The 25,130-nt window shown below is 39.8% G+C and overlaps 1 protein-coding gene across 1 annotated transcript; it reads right to left on the bottom strand.

Annotated features, from left to right (window-relative positions):
- Window positions 1–1,534: 1,534 nt before the first annotated feature.
- On the bottom strand, window positions 1,535–24,963 carry hoga1 (4-hydroxy-2-oxoglutarate aldolase 1). The gene is made up of 8 exons (XM_079335342.1): window positions 24,317–24,963; window positions 23,271–23,399; window positions 21,710–21,837; window positions 20,041–20,175; window positions 11,542–11,638; window positions 5,004–5,137; window positions 2,997–3,147; window positions 1,535–1,698 (listed from the first exon to the last, which is right to left on the bottom strand). The coding sequence occupies exons 1-7, from the start codon at window positions 24,531–24,533 to the stop codon at window positions 2,998–3,000; spliced, it is 990 nt and encodes a 329-aa protein (XP_079191468.1). The 5' UTR covers window positions 24,534–24,963; the 3' UTR covers window positions 1,535–1,698; window position 2,997.
- Between the last annotated feature and the right edge of the window lie 167 nt (window positions 24,964–25,130).

Raw genomic sequence — 25,130 nt, 5'->3', positions numbered from 1 at the left:
GGGGTGGAGGAAGAGAGGGGAAGTGAGAGAGAGAGGGGGGAGAGTAAGTGTGGGAGAGACTAAAAGAGTGGGTGAGAAAGAGAGCTAGAGAGGAGAGGCAAAGGCAAGGCGAGGGGAGAAAGACAGAGGGGAAAGACAATGAGGAGAAAGAGTAGAAGAAAGAGAGGGGACAGACAAAGAAGATGGGGGAGGGGCGTTAAAGAGAGAAAGACAGAGAAAGGGGGAGAGAGAGGAAGGAAGGAAAGAAAGAGAGAAAAAGGGAGGAAGGGAGAGGAGAACAAGAGGGAGGAAGGAAGATGGAGAGAGGGAGGGATATAGAAAGATGATGGCGGGGGAGGAAGTGAGAGAGAGAAAGGAGGGAGAGAGAGGACAAAGGAAAGAAAGGGGGAGAAAAAAGGGAGAGAGAGAAAGGGAGGAAGGAAGAGAGATGGAGGGAACGAGGAGATGGACAAGGATCTGTCAGGTGTGGAGGGATGATGAGGTGCAGAGGGAACAAGAAGAGGAAGTGTGTGTGTGTGTGTGTGTGTGTGTGTGTGTGTGTGTGTGTGTGTGTGTGTGTGTGTGTGTGTGTGTGTGTATACATGTACTCACTGGATGTCCTCCTCATGTCATCGTCACCCTCCTCTGTGACACTGCAGCGCTGAGGGCAGCTTTTGCTGACTCGCCATTCGCTCGCCCTGGGAGCAGGAGCTAGATACAAACATGGCCCCCTCCCAATCTCCCTCCTGTGTCTGTGTGTGTGTGTGCGTGTGCGTGTGCGTGTGCATGTGTGTGCGTGTGTGTGTGTGTGTGTGTGTGTGTGTGTGTGTGTGTGTGTGTGTGTGTGTTTGTGTGTGTGTGTATGCCCAGTAAGAGCACTGGCATCACCCCCAACCCCCCTTTGGGTGCAAGATCCTCTAAATGAGATCAAAGGGATGCCCTTGACGCACAGCCAGTGCTTGGTGGGACGTGTCACCGCCATGTGGCTGCTTGATGAAACTGCAGCTCAGAAAAGGATAAGTAAACTAATAAAGTCGTTTTTTTTTTTAAGAAATTAAAGTTTTAAATAAGCAATGGTAACTTTAAATTAAATAATTATTGTGATTGAGCTTCATTATTACAGATAAATTCTATGAAATAAGAGAGGAAAGGAGTGAAGATGAGTTTAGGGCTGAAGCGCAAACAAAAGATCAAAGAAGTTTTCCTTTTTATCTAGTTTCTTTGCAAAAAAATTCAAAGCAGCATGGTCGCCCTTTGAGAGTGACATCACAAATGAATGTCTAAAAAGAATCCAGCTCAAAGTGTGAGAAGTCCTTGAACATCTGATACAACGTAAAGGTCTGTTTTCATCGTTGCACAGACTGTGTTCATTTTCTTTGATTATTTTGGAAAGGTCGCAAAGGTTTCAATGAACATTGCCTCGTCAATGGAACGTTTTTTAAGGTTAAGATCATCTGAATCTCATTCAGCCATCCTGATCTTCACATACTGAACCTCTGGAGTGAGTTTTGAAAAGATTTCATTTTCTTTAAATGCAGCTGAAACGTGAAAGTCATACATTACACAGACTTTATTAAAACAAACTCTGTAATTACATTCGACTATTTGAAACATGAATGAGCATGACGCTTTTGTTCAGGTTGTATCAACCTAGAACTTTGTCTTGATCTTTTTGTAGGTTTGTAGGTTTCAGTTAATGATCAGGTGAAGATGATCCCTCTGAAAAATCCAAACGCAAAGTGGCATTATAGCCTGCCCGTCTATCTGTCCATCCATCTATCTAACAGGCCCTCCTCAGCTGAAACAAACAAAAACAGTAGTTTATTCCCATCTGAGAAATGTAATAGAAAAAAAGAAATGTAATGTAATTGAGAAATATCTGCATTTTTTTTCGCTTCTGATCCAAAAAAAAAGCTACAAATTCACACAAGATGCGTAATGCAAATACTTCAACCTTTGACTGCACCAGTTTGCTAAGCTAAGATGTAATGATTTGTGTTTTCTTCAAAGAGCAGATGTGCAGATAATGTTCCATTGTCGAGCACTCATCTTCATTTATTTATACTCAATACCTGTATTGTTGTGTACACTCAATGCATCTTTAATGTGCAAATTATGAATCTTCTTCAGAAATCAATTTAGCCGTAACAAATATGCATAGTTTAAAGGTAAGGCTTTGTTTCAGTTGTTTCCCCTCACTGTATTTTAGTGGGACAATTGTTATGTTTTTTATTTTACATAAAAGCTGCAAGAGGGGTGTACCACAAACCAATAAGGATCTCAAACATTAGCTCAGTCTAATCACCTCCATTAAAACAAAAACAGCAAATGCGATTGACTTAATTTTGTTTGTTTGTTTCATATAACTCTGACAAGATATCAATCAAAACAAAATCTGTATGCAAAAATGAAGCTTGAAAAAAGTCAAATAATTTGCCTTCACAGTAAATCTAGTTTTATTGTGAAAACAAGCGCTTAAACAAAAATTGTGCTGCTAAACATTCTCTTATAACTTTGTAAGTGAGCTAAATTGATCAACTGCACTCCTGTGGTGCTGGAGAAAAGCAAACCAAGGTAGGACATTGATTCAATTTAGAATGAAATAGACAGTAAATAAAATGTTTTTAAAAATCAATGTAACATTGTAACAGTGGAAGAACACAGTCAAACATGTTAAATATATCATCAGAACTATATGAATTAAAATCATTCAAACAAAACTAACTTTGAAATGTAGTGATTCTCATGACTTTTGTGACACTTTAAAAACTTGATGGTATGTGCAGTTTTAATTTGCATTGATCTTTCACATAGGTCAAATAGATGTTGTAAGCTTCAAGTTGAATTTAGACAGTTGTCTGAGATACATTTTAAAAATGACTATGGTTGTGGGATATTTTTATTTGTTCTTTTGCAATGTGTCCTCTTTAGTTTGCCATTTTACTAAACGTTTTAAGCTATAGGTAAAACGTAAACCAAACGCACACACACACACAAACAGTCAAACACTCTTTCACCTCACAGCCAGCCGTTTGAGGAAAAGTCCCGCCTAAGCTGCTGAGTCTCAGCCTCTGTGAGCGGCTGCAGAGGTGAACGACAGGCGCCGCCATGGAGACCAAACCACTCCATCGCCTGCTTGAGGGCGGGTACTCCCAACTTCCTTGTTACCTTTAAACACAGAGCCCAGATCAGTCTCCATGTACCCCAAAACAGCCTTTAAATCATACAAATCCTCTATTTCGATCTTCGGCTACTTTGCTGCATCTTGTTCACGCGTTGCTGCAATATAACAGTGAACTTGTGTTTCCATGCTGCAGTATGTGGAGGTGTATGCCTAGAGTGTGAATGTTGGTAGGGCAGTGACATTTAACACACCTGCGCGGACACATTTGTAGCCTGAAGCTAATTATTCACTGCTGTCTCCTCACACATCTCACTCAGGCTCCGAGCAGCTCTGAGAAGAGGCAGCACTCTGACATTTAACATTGTTGTGTTGCTAAGTGCCAGCGCTTGCTCACTTGGTGGCCTGTTTTTAGTTTAATCCATGATAGGAATTAACTCAGAGCTCTGATCGCTCTTTATATCCATGTTAGCAGTTTTGACTGCTTGTTTCCGCCTCTCAAACTTCTTATATTGGCACGTAAAAGCCACAACTAATGTTCAGTATTACACTTTGTCTGTAGACTGGACAGATTGTTTGTCACTCAACATTTTGCAGCCTACAGTTGGGTATGGTATCACCATCTTGTTTATGTTTTTAAAGCCATACGTGGTCATTAGTGGACCATAGGGTGGAGCAGGTGAGTGGCAACAGTGAGGATGAGCATTCTTAATAGCAGTCTATTTAATTAGCTGGCTAAATGGAAAGTAAACAAGATAAACTACTATGCCAGTTATGGAGAGTTTAGTCACCAGAAATGAATACCATTTTGTAACATTAACAGTTACAGGTTTATGCGGCGCAGTGGTTAGTGCACGCACTTCATGTATGGAGGCCATGGTCGGCCAAGCTCGTGGCAATCCTTCAGCTGCACAACTCCAACCCCTCTCCACTTGAGTTCGCACAAAGGAGTTATGAATTAGTACGCACAATTTTTAAGCACCATGAAGCGCATGCTGCGGACAATATTTTCCTTTGCCTGAGCTGCGATTGCCTGTGGCCCTCGTAGTTGTGTCAGCTGGCAAGTGTTAGCACATTTTGGTTAACTCATGGCATAGAGGTGTAGGCTATGTTATTCTTATTTTCTCTAGTCCTTTACTAATACAGCTTTAAGCGCATGGACGTAAACATGATATAAACGCTGCCCAACAACAATACCACTTGTGGGACTCACGCTTCTCACTCACTGTAGACAGTCATGACTCAGACGGACATAAACGCCTGGCGAGAATTCGGCTGGAAGAACTTAATATGTTTCTTTATTACTCAGGCTTTCAGGGTCAAAATCAATGTTGTAGGCAACGTGATAGATGAAAAGCAGATACCTTTAATGTATTTTGGGGTTGCTCACATGTGCAGCCTGTGAGGATGTTGGAAGGATGTTGCAGTAAAAGTTTTTAGAGTAAACGTGAACTGCTCTTTTATTATAGTACCCATACCCGGGCAAAATCCCGGACAATCTGTCACACAATAAATATCTCTATAAAGGCCTTCTGGTTGCAACTAAGAAAGCCATCACACGCACCATCAAAGCTCATGTTTGACGCCAGCCTCAAGTGGACAATAAAAGTACTGTAGTTTAATAGCACTTTGATGTTGCCTTTATAATTTGATTTCAGATGTTGGATTGGAGGTTGGAGGGTATTTACAAATTATTTACACAATTAATATTATAAGCATGCTAAAGAGGAAAAACAACTGTTTTTGCCCCAAAACTATTATGGTTTGTCTATGGTCACAGGGGTTTAATGCTACCACTTGATATCAATTTTCCAGTCTGTCACAATGTGTGCAATGTTTGTCTCAGAGGACCTTTAGTTGGGCAGAGGATAAAAGTGTCCACCACAGAGCAGATGGTACTCACGGCGGCGTTGGGCTCGATTAGGCGTTGCTGCAGGAGTCTGGCTTCCTCCCAACGACCGGACACACACAGACGCTCCAACTCACACAGCTCCCGGCCGAGCACATTAGCCAGCGCACACACTCCACCCACCGCACCTACACACATAGATCACAAGGAGTGCTATAGGATCAATTCACAGATTTTCTCATTCTTTTGCTCTTTTCTTTTAGTTTTCTGAAAGATGCTGTTACACAATGAAATGTGCTCTTGACTTTTTCAAATGTCAACCCCTCTCCTTCGAGGATACTTTACTGTGTTTCTATTTAAAGAAGGAAAAGAGCAAGCAACACTGGCATCTTTGTCATGCTGTAGAAAGTCAATGGTGTTTTCTAGACATTTTTGCATGCTTATAATAAAATGGCAGTAATAATGTAAATTAGTGCACATGCATATTGGAATAATGCATTACTGTAATCACTGATCATTTCTTCTACTTTGGCCATAGTGACAGCTGTGTCCATCTAGTTAATGGATATTTCTAAAGATAAGTTTGACACAGTGCAAGGGTATATGTTTAGGCACATCTATTTGCAAAAATTCAAAGTCTGTGGAGATGCGGCTTCTCCTACCTCCTCCTCCAGCAGTAGCAATAGCCGACTAAAATGCTCGGTCCCTAGCCCCCCCTCATTGACAATGGGTAGGTGACATCACAGACCCATGATGTCACTTATCCAAGCCCATTGGCTTGTTGTAGCAAGCACAAGATCCCCTCGGACTGACTGTAGAATTTCCAATATAGTAGAAGGGGCGGGAAATATCCGAGAACAAAGCCGAATGACTGACCAATTACAAGAGAGCAGATTGGCCGATTAATCAGATCAGAGTTGGCACGCGTGGGGAGCCTTTTTTTGTTTGTTTTTCTCTTCGTTGGGGAGTCTGAGCGTTAGAAATATAGACAGATGAGAGAGCCTGCATGGAGCAGCAGTTCATGAAAACAGACAATTTTTTTCGACCATAAGGGATTGCGAACGTACTTTAGTAGAACATAAATTAAATATATGAACCCCAAAAAGGGCATAATATGGGACCATTAATCCATTAAATTTGTATAAAGATTAGTAGGTGTATAGCTCATGGTCAAGCTCCATACAGATGGCTCTGTAATTCATACCTTTGATAAGTGTAACGCGGTGGCCTGCAAGATCTCATAAGAGCAGGTCACTGCATGCAATCACTCAACTCAGCACTGAGTGTGTTCATTAGAATATTATTACCAATCATGCACAGCGTGCTAATACATTAGCATGCAAGAAAGGAAAGTACACTACTCACAATAAGTTAGGGATGTTGTGAGGTCCTCGTTGGGTTTCATACATAAAGTGTTTGTTTCACAGTGATTTTTGTATTAGTGTGATAGACGCACCTCATTTTGTGTTTTCCATGTAATGGTCTCACTGGGTACAGTGTGCCTTACATACTGGGGCCAATAACAAGAAATACAACCCTTTTTAATGTGGCATCAATTTCAACATTCTGGGGGGATAAAAAGTTGGTATTGTCAAGTCATTCGTAGTTCATCATTCAAGCAGCCATGAACACACAAAGTCACTTAACGGACGAGCAGCGCCACCTGTCCATAGCGCGTCCTGGTCGGTAGCAGGCGGTCAGATGTTGCTCATGAACTTGGTGTGTGTCAAAGTGTCATCAGCAGACTTGCAGCAAGACACAGAACTACTGACAGTGTTCGTGACAGACCCAGGAGTGGAGCCCAAGGAGTGATGGACCACAATGATGACCAGTACCTAAGGACCTCTGCACTCAGACAGCGTTATGCTACTGCCACACAGCTGCAGGCCTGTTTACAAGACGTGAGGGATACGAGGGTTTCCAGACAAACGCAACCGACTCCACTGCTTGTTCTTGAATGCCAGACGACCATTGCAGGCGACTCTACCGACACCAAGACCCTGTCGTGATCGTTTGCAGTGGGCACAAGATCATGTGACCTGGGCAATGCAGCAGTGGTCTACCATCCCGTTTACTGATGAGTGTCGGGTCACCTTGCACAGAAATGATGGTCATCAGCGTTGCTGGAGAAGGCAAGGTGAGCGATACGTCGAGGTCAACATGGTCCCCCAAGGTTCCCTTTGGTGGAGGAGTTGCAACAGTCTGAGCAGGCATCACCAGTCAGTGCTAAACAGATTGTGATGCCCGTTCTTACCTCAGAGACATCATAGAACTCATCATCATCCCCCAATTCCACCAGCAAACCCTCAACTTGCTGTTCATGGATGATAATGTTCCACCACATCGTAACAGAATTCTTACTGCTCGACTTCAGGAAGTTGGAGTGCCTCATATGGTATGGCCAGCAATGTCCTGACCTGAAGCCCATAGTGCACGTCTGGGACCAGCTGAAGCAGCGACTGGATGCTCGTATCCCACCCCCACGTGACCTGCAGAACTGCGTGTAGCACTTGTGGAGGATTGTAACGCATTGCCTCAGAACAACATCATGAAGCTAGTTAGGAGCATGAGATGTCGCTGTCAAGCTGTCGTTGCAGCAAATGGTGGAAACAGTGGCTACGCACTTTGACAATTGTGGTTATTTGGGGCTATCTTTGTTATTGTCTAAATAGTTGGGGTAATAAATATTGCACAAATGAAAATGGTGCTTCTACTCATTCATTAATATAAAAGGGAACTATTACTTATTTCATTAAAATTCAGACCAAATAGGAAAAGCACTCATGTAAATAACAATATTCCTAACTTATTGTGAATAGTGTACAAGATCCCTCCTGTTTGAGGTTTAAGCGTTTCATCATCTAGCAGAGTAGCATATTATCCTCCAGCTCCCACACTGACAGATTCAGTCTTCAAACAAGCGAGGATAAAACATTCCAGAAAGGACTAACGTGCATTTTCTTCCTGATGGTAAGCTGGACATATTTCTCTTACATAAATCCATCCATCACTGCTCTGGTTTTACATTTCAGCTGTCAAAATGCAGACATGAATGATTAACCGTCATTGTTTTTAGAGTCCAGCCTTCTATTTTGCTCTTTTTCTCTGCTGACAGTTCAGCAGGCAGCAGCACTTCTCATGATGTCTCTTTTTTTTTTATTTACAGAGCTAGGTACACATACATTTTCCCAGACAACCAGATACCATGGCCTCTCAGTGTGACACCTGATTGTGTTGGTGGAGGAGAGGAAGAGAGTGGCAGCCTCCGTTCTTGGCCTTGGAGTTGTTGATGGTGTTAATAGACGACCCGGCGGCGGCTGATTTTTCTGTCTGATTTATGCTTCTGTGGCCGCCGTTGCTCACATCACACTGCTGACAGCAGCTTACCTAACACTGTTGATTGACAGGTGAGAGGCTCCGCCTCCTCCTCTGGGAGTGCTCACCCAGAAACAGACAGCAAATGATTTAAATTGCCCAGAAACAGGCAGGAATTAAGTTGGGATTTAGGTCCAGAAGCAAGACCAAGAGGGATATCTCCAACAACACACATTTTGATGATTGTCATCATTGAAATCTTTAAAGCCCCAGAGAATTTGCCGTGACGTATACAAAAAGCACAAACGATTTCAAAGTTGTGCATGTCAATAACAAAAAAAAAAAAAAAAAAAAATCGGTTCCATTTACTTTTAAGACCTTTCAACGTCTTTTCAACCTTTTTGAGCCACAGCCCATTTTGTTTGGAAGTTGTTTGAAGCTATCCTCTGACTTCACCAATATTAAATCTGTTCCCAGAGAAATCGATTGTCTAGTGGACGATAAAAGACGATGGCTTCTGATGAGTTCCAATATTGTGTATATTTGATTTTATAATTGGACCCATGTCATGTGGGAGAGCTCCAAATGTTTTGGCTAACTTTTGGGGAGCTGGCGTTTCATCAAACTTTTTATAAAGTATGTCTGCCAATCAGGATATGACAGACGCTTGCCTGGACCCTTGGCTGCTTTGGACACTTGGCGCTTACAGACTGCCATTTGAAGGCAGAATATTAATGTCTCTATCTCTACTGCGTGCAGCATGTAACACACAGTTACAGAATGGGGGCAAAGTCGTCTGACTGCAGAACCTCCATCAAAGGTAGTGACAGAGATGTAAAGTGGGGAACAAAAGGAGCTGGTAAAATGTAAAGTCAGTGCTGGCGAAGCAGAATGGCACTATTGTGTGCATGCCTGAGCACGCATGTATGCGTTCCTGCTGTGTGCTCACACGCCATGCTTCTTAAGCTCCTCTCGGCTTGCCACAGGGCCGTATAGCGATGTGAATTGACACTGGGACACTAGTATTATGGTATGGATGCAATATACAGTACAAGGGCGAGTGACTCTGTTCCGCCGCAGTCTGCTACTTCAACACAGACTTCCAGTATGAAGTCATTATCATATCAATCAGTCAGCTTTACCTTACACACACACACACGCAATTCTCTCTCTCTCAAACACACACACACACACACACACACACACACACACACACACACACACACACACACACACACACACACACACACACACACACACACACACACACACACACACACACACACACACACACACACACACACACACACACACACACACACACACACACACACACACACACACACACACACACACACACACAGCCAATTAAACCCCTATTTCAGTTATGGAGATGAGAACATGTCATGGAGCAGAGATCAGAGAGTTGTGTCAGTGTACGTGAGAGTGCACATTTGAGTGTGTGTGTGTGTGTGTGTGTGTGTGTGTGTGTGTGTGTGTTTGAGAGAGAGAGTTGCACTGGGAAAACATGACTCATTAGGTTCCTGAGCATCATACTGATACTGATCCGTGGATGTGTCATCTAATCCAGGCTTGTTGTACACTGTACGTGGCAAACATACTAAGAAGACATCATTTTCATAACACTGCGGAAAAGATTGCTGAGTTACTTTTACTGCAACTTTAGATATAAGATCACATGTATGCCTGTAGGAAGAGAACACTCTACTGAACCTTGAGTAGATAAAAATAAAAACAGAACAGCCTAAACTCTTTTTTACAAGAGTAAAAGCTTTTTAAACAAAAAAGAAAAAGGTAAGACATTAGTGAAATACAAATCGCCTTTCAATTCACAATGCACAAGAAATGTCTTCTTGTTTACATTGTCAGTCTCTCTGCTAAAAGTAAGCAATATCACACAAGAGGGATTTAGGTTGCACTGAATATCAGCATTTCTGTGACTCGGACAGAAGATGGAGGCTGCAGGTTGTGTTCCACAGTTTGCTAATATTCAGCACAACTGCGTGACTTCAATTGTGTTATTGTTTAAAAAACAGCTACACAGGTAGCATCAGCTAGTAAAAAGTAATATTCAAGAAGACATACTTATTTTTTTGGTCTAAAAACTCAATTGGTTCCTGAACTTAACAGGATCATTTAACTGTAGTCACTCTACTTTTTGTGATTCTACATCACAGAATGAATAAGAGTGTGACGTCATGATGATTGACAGCTTTGCTGACAAATAAGGTGCTGTGTGTGTGTGTTGGATTATCAGACTAGAGAAGTTCAATGAACGTGAGTGTCTGCCTCAAACCGAAACATGAATCTGTACTGCTGTAGCCTGTACTGACCTGATTGCTCTTTTCCGTTTTGTCAGCAAATTAAATATGTGTATGGGCTAGAAATTCTCAGTGCCCACATTTATACAACAAGAGGAATTAAGACAAGTTTCCATGTTGATATAGAGTCAACGGTTACATGTTACAGCAGATAAAATATTAAATATTCTGTTCATTTATGTGTATGTTTCCATGCGACGTATTAAGACTCAGTTGACAGTTAGCTTGGTGGCTAACAAACAGGTCAAATACCCTCTGCTATAATGTTAGTTACAGTATTCAGAACATCTGGCTGAGGCAGTGTGACACACCAGGTTTACAGTCCCAGGGGTGTTGTAATTTATATCAGCAATCAAAGAATGCCTCTTGTCCTATCGGATTACTTAAACAGTACACATGGTTCTATGAATAATAAATAAACCTGACAAGCCTCTGAAAATAAAGCACACTGGGAAATGTTTTCCGTTTGATGAGTTTTAGAGGACCAAAACATTTAACATGTGATTAACTTTGCAAACAGTCGCAGTTTGGTTTGGGTTATTATTTTAACAGTGAAACAAATAGAAAGAATAACAGCTGCTTCTCAGGAAGAATAAAGATCTAAAAGATGGCCCTAAAATGTTTCATCATCGGTAGATGAGGGCAAATAATCTGGAGCGTGAGTGAAATCTGAAACAAATGCAGGAAGAGATGGCAGGATGCAAAGTGTTTCTAAACAGAAAAGAGTGATTTGGGACTTCTGAGAGATGTTGACCAGTTATCAAAACAAACTAAAAAATACATTCATGGGTTAGGTGCATGTTATTTTTAACACTTGTTATTATGCAGCAGGCTCTGAAAAAATAAAATATATACCAAAACCACCAATAAACTCTATTTAAGGAGAAGTGACAGAAGAAGTGATTTTATCCTTGGGTGTTTTACTGGCTTCTTACCAACAGAATAAGCGGCCATGAGAAACCCTGCTGAGCCTGCCAGCACCTGGAAATCCTGCGTTTTGGTTTTGTGAACAATCAGGCCAAGCCGTGTGATCTGAGGAAAAGAGAGCGAGAAAGAGAGAGAGAGGCAGTTAAAAAAAAAATAGAAATGTTTCATAGTTGTCACACCTTCCCTGCTGTCAGGATTAATAACTGCTGCCGTTTTTTTTTTATCCCAGGAGAGGCCTTCACAAGGGAAATAAGACGACAAAGCCAACATCTCATAAGGTAAACAAATCGCTCAGATCGAGATGAGCATGGACTCTTCACATGGTTTTTGGGAGAGGGTGGGGGATGGGTTGTTCAAGATCCCAAACAGAAGAAGACAGCGAGAAAGAAGAAAAAAAAAAAAAGACAAGTCCCATGTGAGAAATAAAAAGGAATCAGCTTCAAACAGAGGATGAGGAGGATGGGAAAGGCTCATAAATAATTGATAATCTCTCTATTTTGTTCTGCCTCATCTAAATCTCTTTTGTCAATCCAGATATAAAACGCCAATTCCAAATAAATCTGAAATGTAAAAAGAGAACATAAGACGACACTGCAGCTGCTCGGCACATGAAGCTGAAAACTCCACAGGGAAAAAGAACCTGCAGCCTCCAGCTTCTGTCTCCATTACTGCTGCCAGGGAAGGTCTATTTTTAACTGCCCAAGTGTCAATCAGTTTCCCCAGATCAGTCATTTCAAACACGCAGGACTGTAATTGATCAGTCACTCAATCAGGTTTCGGGAGCTCCTGCTGGTCTTCTGAAAGCTCGAACACTGGCTATTTTGATGAATCTACCCAGCAGGAAAATAACATCCCAGTGAGAGTACTGTCGGCCCCAGTGACAGAAAAACACTCATTACCTTCTTTTTTTAAGTCTCATTATTGTCATTAGCCTTCAGTGTTCAGCATGAGAGCAGGGAAACCCAACCTTCCACTAAAAATAGAGTCTAAAAATAGCGTCCTAACAAGCGACAAGATGAAATATTTTTTTGTTGCTTCAAGGTAACACCATGCCATATCTCATTTCATTAAAAAAGAAAATACTAGGTTGTTGAAACGCATTATAGTTTTGGATGAATCTCTACATGGTAGGACTCTGTGACAAGTGCTTTAGTTTATGTTTGCAGTACGTTTGTAGATCAGTTGATTAGTATCAATGACCAATCACGTTTAAGCAGGTTTTGTTGTATGCAGGGAAACAGTCTGTATGGACAGCAAAAGCAGACAGAACTTAATCCATCATAATGATCCTGACACGAATCTGCTGCAGTAATCTGACAATTTATTCTCCATTTAAAAAAAAAAAAAAAAAATCAACTTGACAAACAATCTGCTTGTCTGCTATGTCACGAAAGCCAATCGGGGTTAGGATTTCATGACTTCATGCGATGCTTTTCTAAATCTTTTAAAATCACTACTAAGTGGAATTTTACAATGTGTAATATTTTTTTTAAAAACCTTAAGCAACCAAGAGTGGCAGATGGTTTAAGCTCCCTGATATTTTGATTTGTTCTTCCTTTGCCTACTCCACCTGATGTCACTAAGACAGCCTCAGTCTGCCCTTCTTTGGATTGAAAAGCATCCCTTATATACGGAGTAATTTCCGCCTATACTTTCTCCTGTCTCTTCAGTTGCCTGACTGTTTCCATCTGAAACTGACCTGTCAGTCTAATCTGGACACATGCATAAATGTGTGGCATTAAAGAGGTTAAATTAACTTTTCCGGTTTTACAATATGGTCAAGGCTATATCTCCTGCAAATTCCATACAATGCAGTATGTGCAAGAATTTATCCTTTAAAATTTAAACCAAATTCTATGACCACTCAGCACTTTATGAGATAATATACTTGAATTATGTTAAACACTTGGGCCCTTTCTTATGAACTTTATTTTTGTTAACATTTTGATGATAGTTCATTCACTAAAGAAGCTTATATAACTGCCTTTTTATCCTGATTTGTAATTGGTTTTGCTTCAGTGTCAGTGTCTTCACTGACGTGGACAAGGGACCTGAAACACTCGATCAGGATCCTTTCACACTTTCAGACCATGACATGAATGTGCACCCATGTCCATTATGATCCTGGCCTGAATGTATAAGAAGACAGCGGAAGCACCGACCAAGGTCATCATATCAGATTAGATTTGCGACTCCATACTAAACATGTTGTTGCCTTTAGAAGTGGGCTAAAGTAGATGCAGAGCAACAAAACAGGACGTGGATAAAGAGCGGAGTGTGGGAGATTAATTATATTTATGCATCAAATATATAACAAACCAAAGATCATACTTCTTTACAAATTAAAAAAAAACAACTTTTCTTTTTTTTTTTTTTTTTTTTAAAGGTGTGAAATGATAACACCTTTTGAATAAATACATGGAATACAGATTGATTCTCATTAAGCATCCTTTAAAGGTCACATATTGTGCAAAATATACTGGTTTTCTAACTCTATTATGTGTCCCTGGCCTTTCCATAATATCAAATTATGAAAAAAGTCCGTCTTTGCCTGCTCCCCTTTATGGAAAATGTGACCTCAAGCATGCTGTTTAGAGATTTCCCTGATTGACATCACAAAGGGAAGTAAGGTGGGTGACACTCACAGATAGGTGTTTATACTGTCCTTTGAGTCCAACTTTCCACAGTAAATAAAAGTGCATGGTGCAAGAAAGCGCAAGTCACATCCCCTTACAGAGAGGGATGTGGTCAAACAGATCATTTTCATTAAAAGACATAGAAAGAGCCTTTTCTCTGCAGGGCTGACATAACTGACGTGTCCAATGTCAAAAGTGTAGAATGGCACCAAAATGACTGATCCATACCGTCCTGTTTTTTGTTGTTGTTGTACTGTTCTGTTGGGGTGCCAAGCATACTGATCTGACCCTTAAGGTTGGAGCGAGAAACACTAAAGTCCGCTGATTGGTAGAAAGAGTTTAAAACTTAATGCGCGCAATGTTTAAATATCCACTGGATTATGAAAAAGTCATTTCAAAGATATATATATATTTTTTTTTTTTTTCTTACTACTATTATAAGAGCGTAGCACTGGCCCATGGACAACCTCAGAGATGCAGACCTTCCGAGGATTAATTGATTGTAGTTAACTGAGTCACATTCTTCTTCTCTGTGGAATTTATTGGCCGTCTAAACTATGTCAAGCCGGCAATGCCACTGTGATTTAGTGATGTATAAGGGTACGGTTAGCTGTTGAAACAAAATCAACATATAATATAATGTAGAATAATATAGGATCAGGGTGTATTTTTTAATGAAGAAACTTCAAAAACATGATGAACCTTGAATGAACCTTTAAAGTCTGAGTGAAACCATGCCTTTGTTAACCTTACAAACCTTCATCAAAAAAATCATTCATTTAGCCATTTAGAAAAAAAATCAAGACTATGAAGGCATGATGAGGATGTACACAACAATTGCCTTTTTCAGCTTGACTGTGTAGGTTTTGGCCAGATAACATACACACAAGTTGGCACACATGGGTCTAAATGGCTACTGAAGGTAACTATCCTCACATGTGATCTGTTAGCTTGCAATCAGTGTGTGTATAAAAAGTCAGTGAGTTTCTGGGCTCTTGACAGACCCCTGCATGTTTCATCCAGTGCTGCACTGGCGCTGCTCGATTCTGAGCCATGGGGAATTATCAAAGAATCTGTGGGAGAAGGTAGTTAAAATTCATACAGCAGGGAAAGGATATGAACAGATATCCAAGGTTTTGAGAATTCCAATTAGCAGTGTTCAAACTCTGATCAGGAAGTGGAAAATTAAACCAAGCCAAGGTCAGGTAGACCAACAAACATTTCAACCACAACTGCCAGAAAAATTGTTTGGGATGTAAAGAAAACCCCACAAATAACTTCAGGTGACATACAGGTCTCTCTAAAAAAAAAAGTGGTGTGGCTGTTTCAAGATGCACAATAAGGAGGTACTTGAAGAAAAATGGGCTGCATGGTCAAGTCGCCACAAGGAAGCCATTACTACACCAATGCCATAAAGCAGCCCGCTTACAATACACCAAACAGCACAGAGACAAGCCTCAAAACTAACTAACTAAGTTATTTGGAGTGATGAGACCAAAACAGAACTTTTTGGCCACAAACAGAAATGTTACATTTGGAGAGGAGTCAACAAGGCCGATGATGAAAAGTGCACCGTTTCTCCTGTGAAACACGGAGGTGGATCGCTAATGTTTTGGGGATGTGTGAGTTACAAAAGCAAGATGAATACAGCATGTTATCAGAAAATACTGGAGAAAAATATGTACTCATTAGCCCAGATTAAATTAAAAAATATCAAAGCTAAAGTAAACTCAATCTCAATTTTTGAAGAGCTTACAGAAACTTAAATGTCAACATTTAGAGTGAAATGAATTGGTTGTACTTTGGAGACACTTACTATTACACACATTAGATCTTTCATTTAACAGTAAGAAGGCTGCTGTGGATTTGGGTTTCCAGAGACTTAAACAATGTTTTGACACTGAATTATTTCATCACTTCAGTACCACATGTGACAATTATAATTTAATATGCAACAGAGGGATTGTTTTAAATATTCTATGTTGTGTCGGCTCTTCTGTTCTCATTAAACTGAAATGCAGAGCATCCGTTTAAAAAAAAAAACCCATTGTCGACAGAATGGTAATTAGTCTGACAGAACATGCTGTGAAAATGGAGGCAAAAACTTAACTCAGCTTTTCTTGCTAATCAAGGCTAAGTTTTATTGACAGCTGATGAGAAAAAATGCAGTGTTAGTTTGAGTCTGGTCATATCACAGTTAAGTACGTGAATATATTCCAGGTGTGAGCTGTTGAGACCTAACTAGAAATGTTTTTCCCCATGGATAATGGGTGTTTTGTTTTTTTCCACATATGAGGCTTTAATTGTTTGGATTTAACAGACAGTCTGAATTACTTAACAGGGATGAGGAGGGAGGGAAGAACGCATTAGAGGTGCAAAGTATAAAAAGTAAAAACATGTAAAAACATGTAAAAACAGGCACATGGCAGCTGTATGGACAGTAAAGAAATCTGGACATCGAGGTCATTTAGTTCAGATTTATAGCAACTTGACAACTGGATTGTTTGGACGGCGCGAACGTGGATATTTGACATATTAATTAACAATCTTTACAGAGAGGCTAATTTTGTCCAAGCAGCAAACTCTGGTGCTTAAAAATTTAACCAATGCAGAAGTGCAAAAAAAACTGCTGTTCTAGGAGTGTCCATTTCAGCTGAACTAACCAACAAAAAGGAATTGCCCCTCGGGCAAGTATTAAAATCTTAACTTGTACAGCAAAAAATAAATGTGCTTACAGCCAAATAAAAAAAGTGTGGCTGTTTTTTTATCACCTGTTTTGATTGCAAGTGTTAAGAGTTACATTACACATTATACTAGTGTGACTGATATAACTGACAGTAGTAACTGTGACTTTACTTATATATGACTGTCTGACTGTCTGTCTATCTATCTATATGTTTTATACTCTCTTTGGTTTTGCCCAGTGGCCACCAGTGGTATTAAAACCAAAACAAATTCTCTGAGACGAAAAAATAAACTTCTTCTTAGTAATGATGTCTAAAAATACAGGAAAACACGATCTTTATTTATTTGAGCCCAAAAAAGCAAGTGAAAAAATCAGTAACATTAACATAATGTTAAAGCTTTGGGCCCCACTGGGGCTAATGGCTTAACATGTCTGCACATTTTCCACAGTTGGCATGCACTCAGGATAAATCTGGGATGTAGAAACAGTCCTTACATAAGTGCCACCGAATCATTTTTATCGACCCAAATAAGCGTCACTTTTGGTATTTATACAGGTCATTATAGCTATGACTGATCTACATTTCTTAGACTTCCAGTTAAAAAAGCTATGAAACCTACTGATGCCCATCTTTTAGGAATAAATGACCATATCACCATGCATTACATTGTACTGTAACTACTGTTTTGTGATATGTATCCTGCATAGTGAAGCTGCTTTAAAGAAAACCAATGTAGAGATTTCTAAAATCAAACAAGAATAAAGTCATAATTTGGTAAACAAAACAAAAAAAATGAAGTTAAAAGTAGTTAAAAGTTTCCATTTATTATATTGCATAATATGACTTTATTCTCATACTATTATGTTTTTGTGATACTATGGCTGTTCTTGAAGTCGTTAATTTCTTTTTCTGTAAAGTGACTTGTTCTCCCTCACAGCATTTATGGATCACATTCTTGCAAACATACAGTTCTTCTTTGGACTAACAAACAGAAAAACATTATCATAGTTAAAACATAAAAAAGGCTAAAAAGTAAAAAAAAAAAAAAATGCAAGCAGGCTATCAAATGAACTGGACAGTAGATTGATGAAGTTTACATTCTGGTGGCATAACCACTTTGAGATAGTCTTGGTTGTCTGCTGTCGTGTATAAAGTAAAATCAATTGTTAAAGTAAAAAAACCTTTCAACATGGGCAACCAACAGGTTATATGGTTCAATCAGAGAGAGGATGCTGTTTGACAATTTAAACGTGGCAGACGAGCCCGTCAGAATCAGGTCCTGTAGAAAACCCTTTTCACATCTACTTTTAGATTTACAAGAAGATTGACTTCCAGCTAAGACCATCAATGCTTAAAATGTAAGACATTTCTAAAATAGTAGGATCTGGCGGATGTGTTTTCCACTCATCTTTAGAATAATCTTTGTACAACTTGTCTGCCTCCCTCAAATTGACCCCTCACCCTTTGTTTTCTGTCTTTGGCCTTTTCACGCCTACATTTGAGCCGGGACTCTCCGTGCTTGAACTCCACCCACGCTCCTGTCTCCCAGCGAGTGGACAAACATGTTATTTCCCAAATCAGAAATCCATTTGCAACTTCTTGCAAACACTTCCCACACAGACGAAAAGGTTTTAAGAGTTTGTCAAGAGATGTTCCTTTTATTTTTTTTCAACAACTAAGCCTGTCTTCACCCCTGCGGCAGGAAAACACACACACACACACACACACACACACACACACACACACACACACACACACACACACACACACACACACACACACACACACACACACACACACACACACACACACACACACACACACACTCTTTGCAGCAAGTTTTCAGAATATGTGCTGCACAAATTAACTGATGAATGCAGGGCTGTTTCTACTAATGTGCAGCATTACATTATGCTTACACGTGCTTTTTTGTAAGTTTTTCTTTCAATTTCACCCTTGAAAAGAAAAGCTTGCAAGGCTTTTAGTTTTGAATGAGAGCAACATTTTCTATTTCTATCCATGCATAATGAGCCTTGTAAACAGTCTCATTCTCTACCTTTCCCTCGCTGTTCCTGCATGAAGTATTTACTTGAAAAGGTATATTGTCAAGACACTGTACAGAAGACTTACGGTACGGAGCACTCGCAAGAAAACAAACTTTGTTGTTGAAACGTGTTTGGGCATGTTACCGATTGTCAAGTGGGAGTGCACCCTTAGTTATCATATAAACCTTTCTTGAACGTTATCAGTTGAATATCTGTTCTCACTGCTGTCCCTTTAGATTTTCCATCAGGAAAACATTAATAGATGAACTCAAATCTGTGTGTGGAAGAAAATCATAGAGATAAAATCAGCAGACAGCTTGCACTGCACAAAAGTATTTAACATAAAGGTTTTCTTTGCAACAGCTTGTTATGATCCATATGTCTATATAAGTAGACTGCGACCTCTAGTGGCCTAAGTAGTAATGAGCAATATGGTCAGTTTGAGGTAGAGGGGTGAGTGTAATGCCTCAATAAATATTAAATAGCTCAAATTCAAACAAACTGCTTTGTATTATATTTGAACAGATATTTCTTATCTATGCTACTGTATGAGAGACAGAGCAAGCTAACATTACATTTATATGGATTCATTACCAATCATCACAGTTTATTTTTACAGGAAGAATGTAATAAAGTTAGAATTTTATAATGAGCTTGAAAAAAAAAAAACTAAAAGAATACGGTGCATCTACGAAACGCGATACATTTATAGTTATAAATCACAGCCACAGGATATTCATAAGCCTTGCCCAGATAGATAGCTCCGCGAATGAGAAAGTGAGAGAGTGATCTGGAAGTTTCCTTTTTTCTATCCAGGATCTGGTAATCCAGTTAACTTCTGTCAATGTTTTTCAGATAAACTGGATATTATCAACCAGACGTAGACACATACTATTAAAGATGACCAAATCTAGATAACCAGAGCTCGTCATGAGGTGTCATACTACCTACATGTCAGGCGTTTATCAAATGGCTTAATTTACAAGAAAATCAATCACCATTTATCTGCAGTTTGTCTCTGTTCTGTCTCATTTAAGCAAAAAATTATCACAAATCACAAATGAACAGTTATTCTGTTTATCTGCAGCACGCAGGTAGCTGCGGGTTACGTTTAATGACTTTGTGGACGGATTTCTTACGTCTCCTCCGCTGTCTTTCAGGCCGAGAATGTTTGGATGCTGAGACAGCTGCACCACAGCGTCAAGTGGCAGCTCCAGGCCCGTGTTAGCCGGCACACTGTACAGAACCACCGGCACCGAGCTGCAGTCGGCCACCTGCAGAGGATAAGGACACAGGAATATATCCTTAAGACACTCTCATATCTGTCCTATTCTTTATTTTATACTAAATTCAACAACTTGTGTTTCATTCTCAAGTCACATTTTACTGGTAAATTGCTGCTTTTGTCGACTTGTGTTCTAGTTTCCTCTTGTTAACTGGTTGTTCCTTTAGATTTAAACCATTTTTACTGCAGTTTTAGCACATAATATTAACATTAATAAAACAACTACATGTTCATATTATAACAAAAACTATACAAATGCACATTGTGTTATGGCAGGCTGGTAGCACTCAAACCTTTATAAGATGATGGTAATTTAGACAGTATTCTGATGTTTTGATGGGTTTTAAGATAATAGGCTGCTTATTAGTATGCCCATAATTCTTTAATTTTATTCATTTAAAGGTTTGATTTAAAATGTTGAAAACAATACTGTGTCAAATGAACTGTGAACTATGCACATTATATTTTAAAGCCCCAAGTCGGGCTTTCTAATTGTTAAACTCAAAGACTACTTTACTTTATTAGTGACAAAGAAATTCAGCACTTCCTACCAACAAAGAAGCTGCAACCAGCAAAGGTGAAATGTTTTTGGCTTGAAAAGATTTAACCAATAATAAAAATAAATAAAAATGTGGTGATTTACTTTGGAAATGGAATTACACATTTCAGTTACCTCACCATCCTCAGCTAACTTTGGAACCAGCATTGAACATGTTTTAACATAGTTCAAAGCTAATTCTTCCTTTTTCAAGAAACCTTCAGACTTTGACTAAATGTCCTCAATCTGTTGGACAGAACGCAGTTTGAGTTGGTGTGTGGCTTTAAAGGCAAAGTGGAAGTCTTTAGTAACGTTTTAAAGCACTAACAGGTACAAACAGAGGATTGCCTGAGACAGCAGCTGCAAAAGAAGCAGAATGACTTCAATGTGATTCTTTGAAGTTGGGATTGTTAGTCTAACGTTTTGGTAAGGATCCCTAGAAAAACACACTTTCTCTAATTAAGGTAAAATCATTTGTTTAACTATTTATAACTACAAATAACTCTCCTCAAAGCCACCAAACTACATTGACTAAAACACAAATTTACCATGCAGAACAAACAGTTACTATCACTGCCCTGTAGGATGTAACGACTCACTAAACTCACGATACGACACACAATTTATTTTACAAAACGAGACTGTCTTGTCTGTTATCTTCTCACTTTTTTTCATTTTCTGTCATGGGAAAGCCAAAATGCTTCCACACCTCCGACTTAAAAAACAGTGGTGTGTCCGCAAACCTCCTCTGCTCTACAGCTGCTGACACTATACGTATATTAGTTTGTCTTTAAGGATTAAAAGGTTTGCTTGAACACAATAAAATACATCCAAATCTGGGCGACAGGTGGTGTGAAGGTGAATATTCTGCCACGGAGACTACAGTGTAGTCATCGCAGATCCTCTTGCAGCTGTCGGTAAGCGAAAGGAAATACAAAATCCAAGAAATGTGAGAGACTGTGTGTGTGTTTGACTGTCAGCTGACCTTGGAAAAGTGCTGGACCAGAGCACGGCTGTCCATTTTGCCTTTGTAGAAGCAGGGTGTCACCACCAGGGCAGCGTCTGCTCCGGCGGCAGCCATCTTCTCTGTGAGCTTGACTGTGGCTCTTGTTGCTTCATGTGGGAAACGATGAAAGAAACAACTGTACTAACAAAACACAAACACGTCCTATCTGCAGCTGAAACGACCCTCTGAGAGATAAATGTGTAAAGGGAAAAATCTCAGAGGAGCTCAGGGCTGCAGGAGCATTCTCACTTTGTACTCAGTATTTACTTGTTCCCGCTTTTCAATGTGTTTCTGTAGTATACTATAGCTCCTGTATGTACACATAACACATGTGTCCAAGACCTCCATTTATACCCTATCGACTATATAGGTCTGCTTCCACCGACTCAAAAACCTAAATACAACAACCTTGGCTGCTATTATATCCAGTAATCATGCAGTAAAGACTAAGCCACGATGGAAACACTGAAAACAGTAATGTAATTGAGTTCTTCCATCAGCACTAAAACGTATGAAGGCAGAGGAAAACCGGATTATTCAGGAAACAAATATGCTAATGTTCCATTCATATTTAGTGAGCAAATATGTGCATTTATTGATTAAGTTAAGCGCACAGGAGATTTTCATCTATCATCAGTGAAAGGAGGAAGAAGCTATAGTACGAGATAATGCACATCTCTCTCTCTATTCATTATGTCCTGTACAGCCCATACAGCTGTTTCTGACTCCATTCGACTTCAATTATACGGCCATAAAACTAACAACACCACCACAACATCATGATGAGATTACAGTCAAGGTCAGTGAAGTCTGGATTGGAAATACGTGGGGAATCACTTTGTGTTTTCAAGCAGCTGCAGGAGTTGAAGCTGTCCACCAAATTCAATAATTTGTGAGTTTTTAAAAATGCCAATTTTAGAAAAACGGAAATTAGACAAAACTGGAAGACAACTACTAACTAAACAAAATAGTAATCAGCGGGGGAAGAAACATATTTAAGGGACAAAATGTCTAAAAATGTAATGTCTTTATTAATTCAATCATAATTATATTATTTAGATTTCCATTTGTCCATCTCATGTTGTCCATTTTCAGCTGCACAATGGAGCAATGGATAGCGCTGTTGCCTCACAGCGAGGAGGTTCCTGGTTGAAATCCCTGTAGGATAGGGCCTCTCTATGTGGAGTTTGAATGTTCTCCCCATGCATGTGTTGGCTCTCTCCGGGTACTACAGCTTCCACTCACAGTCAAAGGCATGCTTGATTGGCGACTCTAAATCGTAAACGTAAGTGTGTCTGATTGTCAGTCTCTATATGAGGACCCTGATTGTCTGGCCCAGAGTGTACATCGCCTCTTGCCAATTGACAGCTGGGATCCCAAACTTGAAAAGTGGTACAGATAATGGATAATCAACTAAAAAACGTTTAAAAAAAATAAGGAACTTTGTTCAAAATATGAGACAGAATTTAAGAGTTGAACCTTGATTTGATGGTCTTTTCTTTATTGTAAATACTGAAAGTGTAGTTTAGAGGAGACTTACATTCACATCCTGATCCAGCCATCAGTAGTTTTCCTGCAGGCAGCGATCGCCTGACTGCCCTCACCACCTCCACCCGCTCTTCTTCTGTCAGGTATGGGTACTCTCCATTAGAGCCCTGGACCACCAGACCTGCAACACAACACATGTTTTGTTGTTTCACTTTAAATCCCACTTTTATCTTTAAAGAAAGCGTTTAAAGATAGCTTTAGCATCACTTTAGTTGAAAGCAGAAAAATGCTGGTACTGTCACTTGTAATAGAATGGCATATAAAAAAAAAATCCTGTCTCTAATTTACATATTTTCAAAACCTGAATCCAACAGAGAAATTCAAACAGGTTTGAAATAACAGTGAAAATTCAAATATACAGTCCTCTGCTCAACAAAATGGACCCAGTCTGAAAAGTGAGACAGCACATGTAAAGGTAAAAAAAAAAAAAAAAGTCCCCAAATTGCAAGCACACAGTTGTTGGCCTACAATGTGCCTGTAATAAGATAAGTAATAGAAAACGTGTGAAGAACAATCGAGTTTATACTATATTACAGCCAATAAAGCCATAATAATTATTGTCAAGGAATCGGGCCAACATGTAAACTTTAAGTTAGCAGCAACGCCATAGGTAGGCTGTTTATCGTAATGGGGGAAAAAAACTGATGTAGGCCTAAAAGTAATGGGAAACCACTAGATGGCAACAAACTGCAAAACAAAAAAGGATTTTGCGATTTCTGCCATCTGTGCTGAACTTTGTCCTTCGGAGCATGTAGGCAGGTTGACCATTGACTTACAAAAAGAAGGGTTTGCAGAGTTTAGAAACTGTTCCTGGATATACCCACTGTTTCACCAGACCATGTGTTAAAAAAAAAACTTATTGAGAGTTTTCCAGTTTTATGTCAGTGACATACGTTTCGAACTTTACTTTAACTAAAAAGTGGATCAGATATTCATATGACCAGTACTAAAGCCATATAGACAGACCAATACACCTTAGATTGAACTTCGGAATTGTCTCCACTGGTTTTTAACGTAACAATGAACCACTGGTCTTACCTTTGAATGGTATCTCGGCATATTTCTGCAGGTTTTCCTCCAGTTTTTGGTAGTCCACATCCTCTTTGTCGGTAAACGGGGTGCCAATAGGCGGGTATATCCCGCTAAGGTCCAGCCTGGCAGCAGATGAGTAGTTGTGGGTTTGTTTCCATGCTGCTGTCAGCTGAGCGCCCCTGCACCGGGGGCTTACAGCTCTCCATGTCCGAAGGCAGAGCATCGTGAAGCGGACAGTGACCGAGCTGCACGCCGTCTCTAAGCTGGGACTCTGTGCAGCTGTGCAGCTGGACGAATGTTAATCACTAACCTGCTTCTGTAAATGTTCACCAGATTTTAGGATTTCTGTGTTACTTAGAAATTATCCAAAAGTGTTCACTTGAATGACTCGTGCAGAGGCCAGCTTTATAATCCGTTGCGTGTTTAACACTCGATTTAAACAGGTTAATTTCTTTATATTTCCTCATTGACCTGCATGACAGTAAATGTTATTCGAACCAATGCTTAATATTTGTGCTGTCGGGAAACTTTAAACGGTACATTACATGTAGAACTACGCCATGATGATTTTGTTTGCCTAGGTTAAAGCATTAAAGCTCCGCCCAGCAGCATTAAGGGACCATCACCCAAAAGTTTGTCCCAGGACGGACGCACACCAGACGTCAGTCTTTCAAGTTAAAAGACCAACAAGGATATAAAGAAATGTTGACTTTTCAGAGCTCTACAAAAGGAAATTATAAAACACATTACATACAGCCTTCCTTTTGAACATGGTAAGAATAAAAATCTCTTAATTCTGAAGATGGGATAAATATCTCGT

The sequence above is a fragment of the Symphodus melops genome, assembly GCF_947650265.1.
Source record: "Symphodus melops genome assembly, chromosome: 2".
In the NCBI taxonomy this organism is placed as follows: Eukaryota; Metazoa; Chordata; class Actinopteri; order Labriformes; family Labridae; genus Symphodus; species Symphodus melops.
The sequence above is the reverse complement of the archived record's forward strand: the minus strand, read 5'-3'. Positions and strand labels throughout refer to the sequence as shown.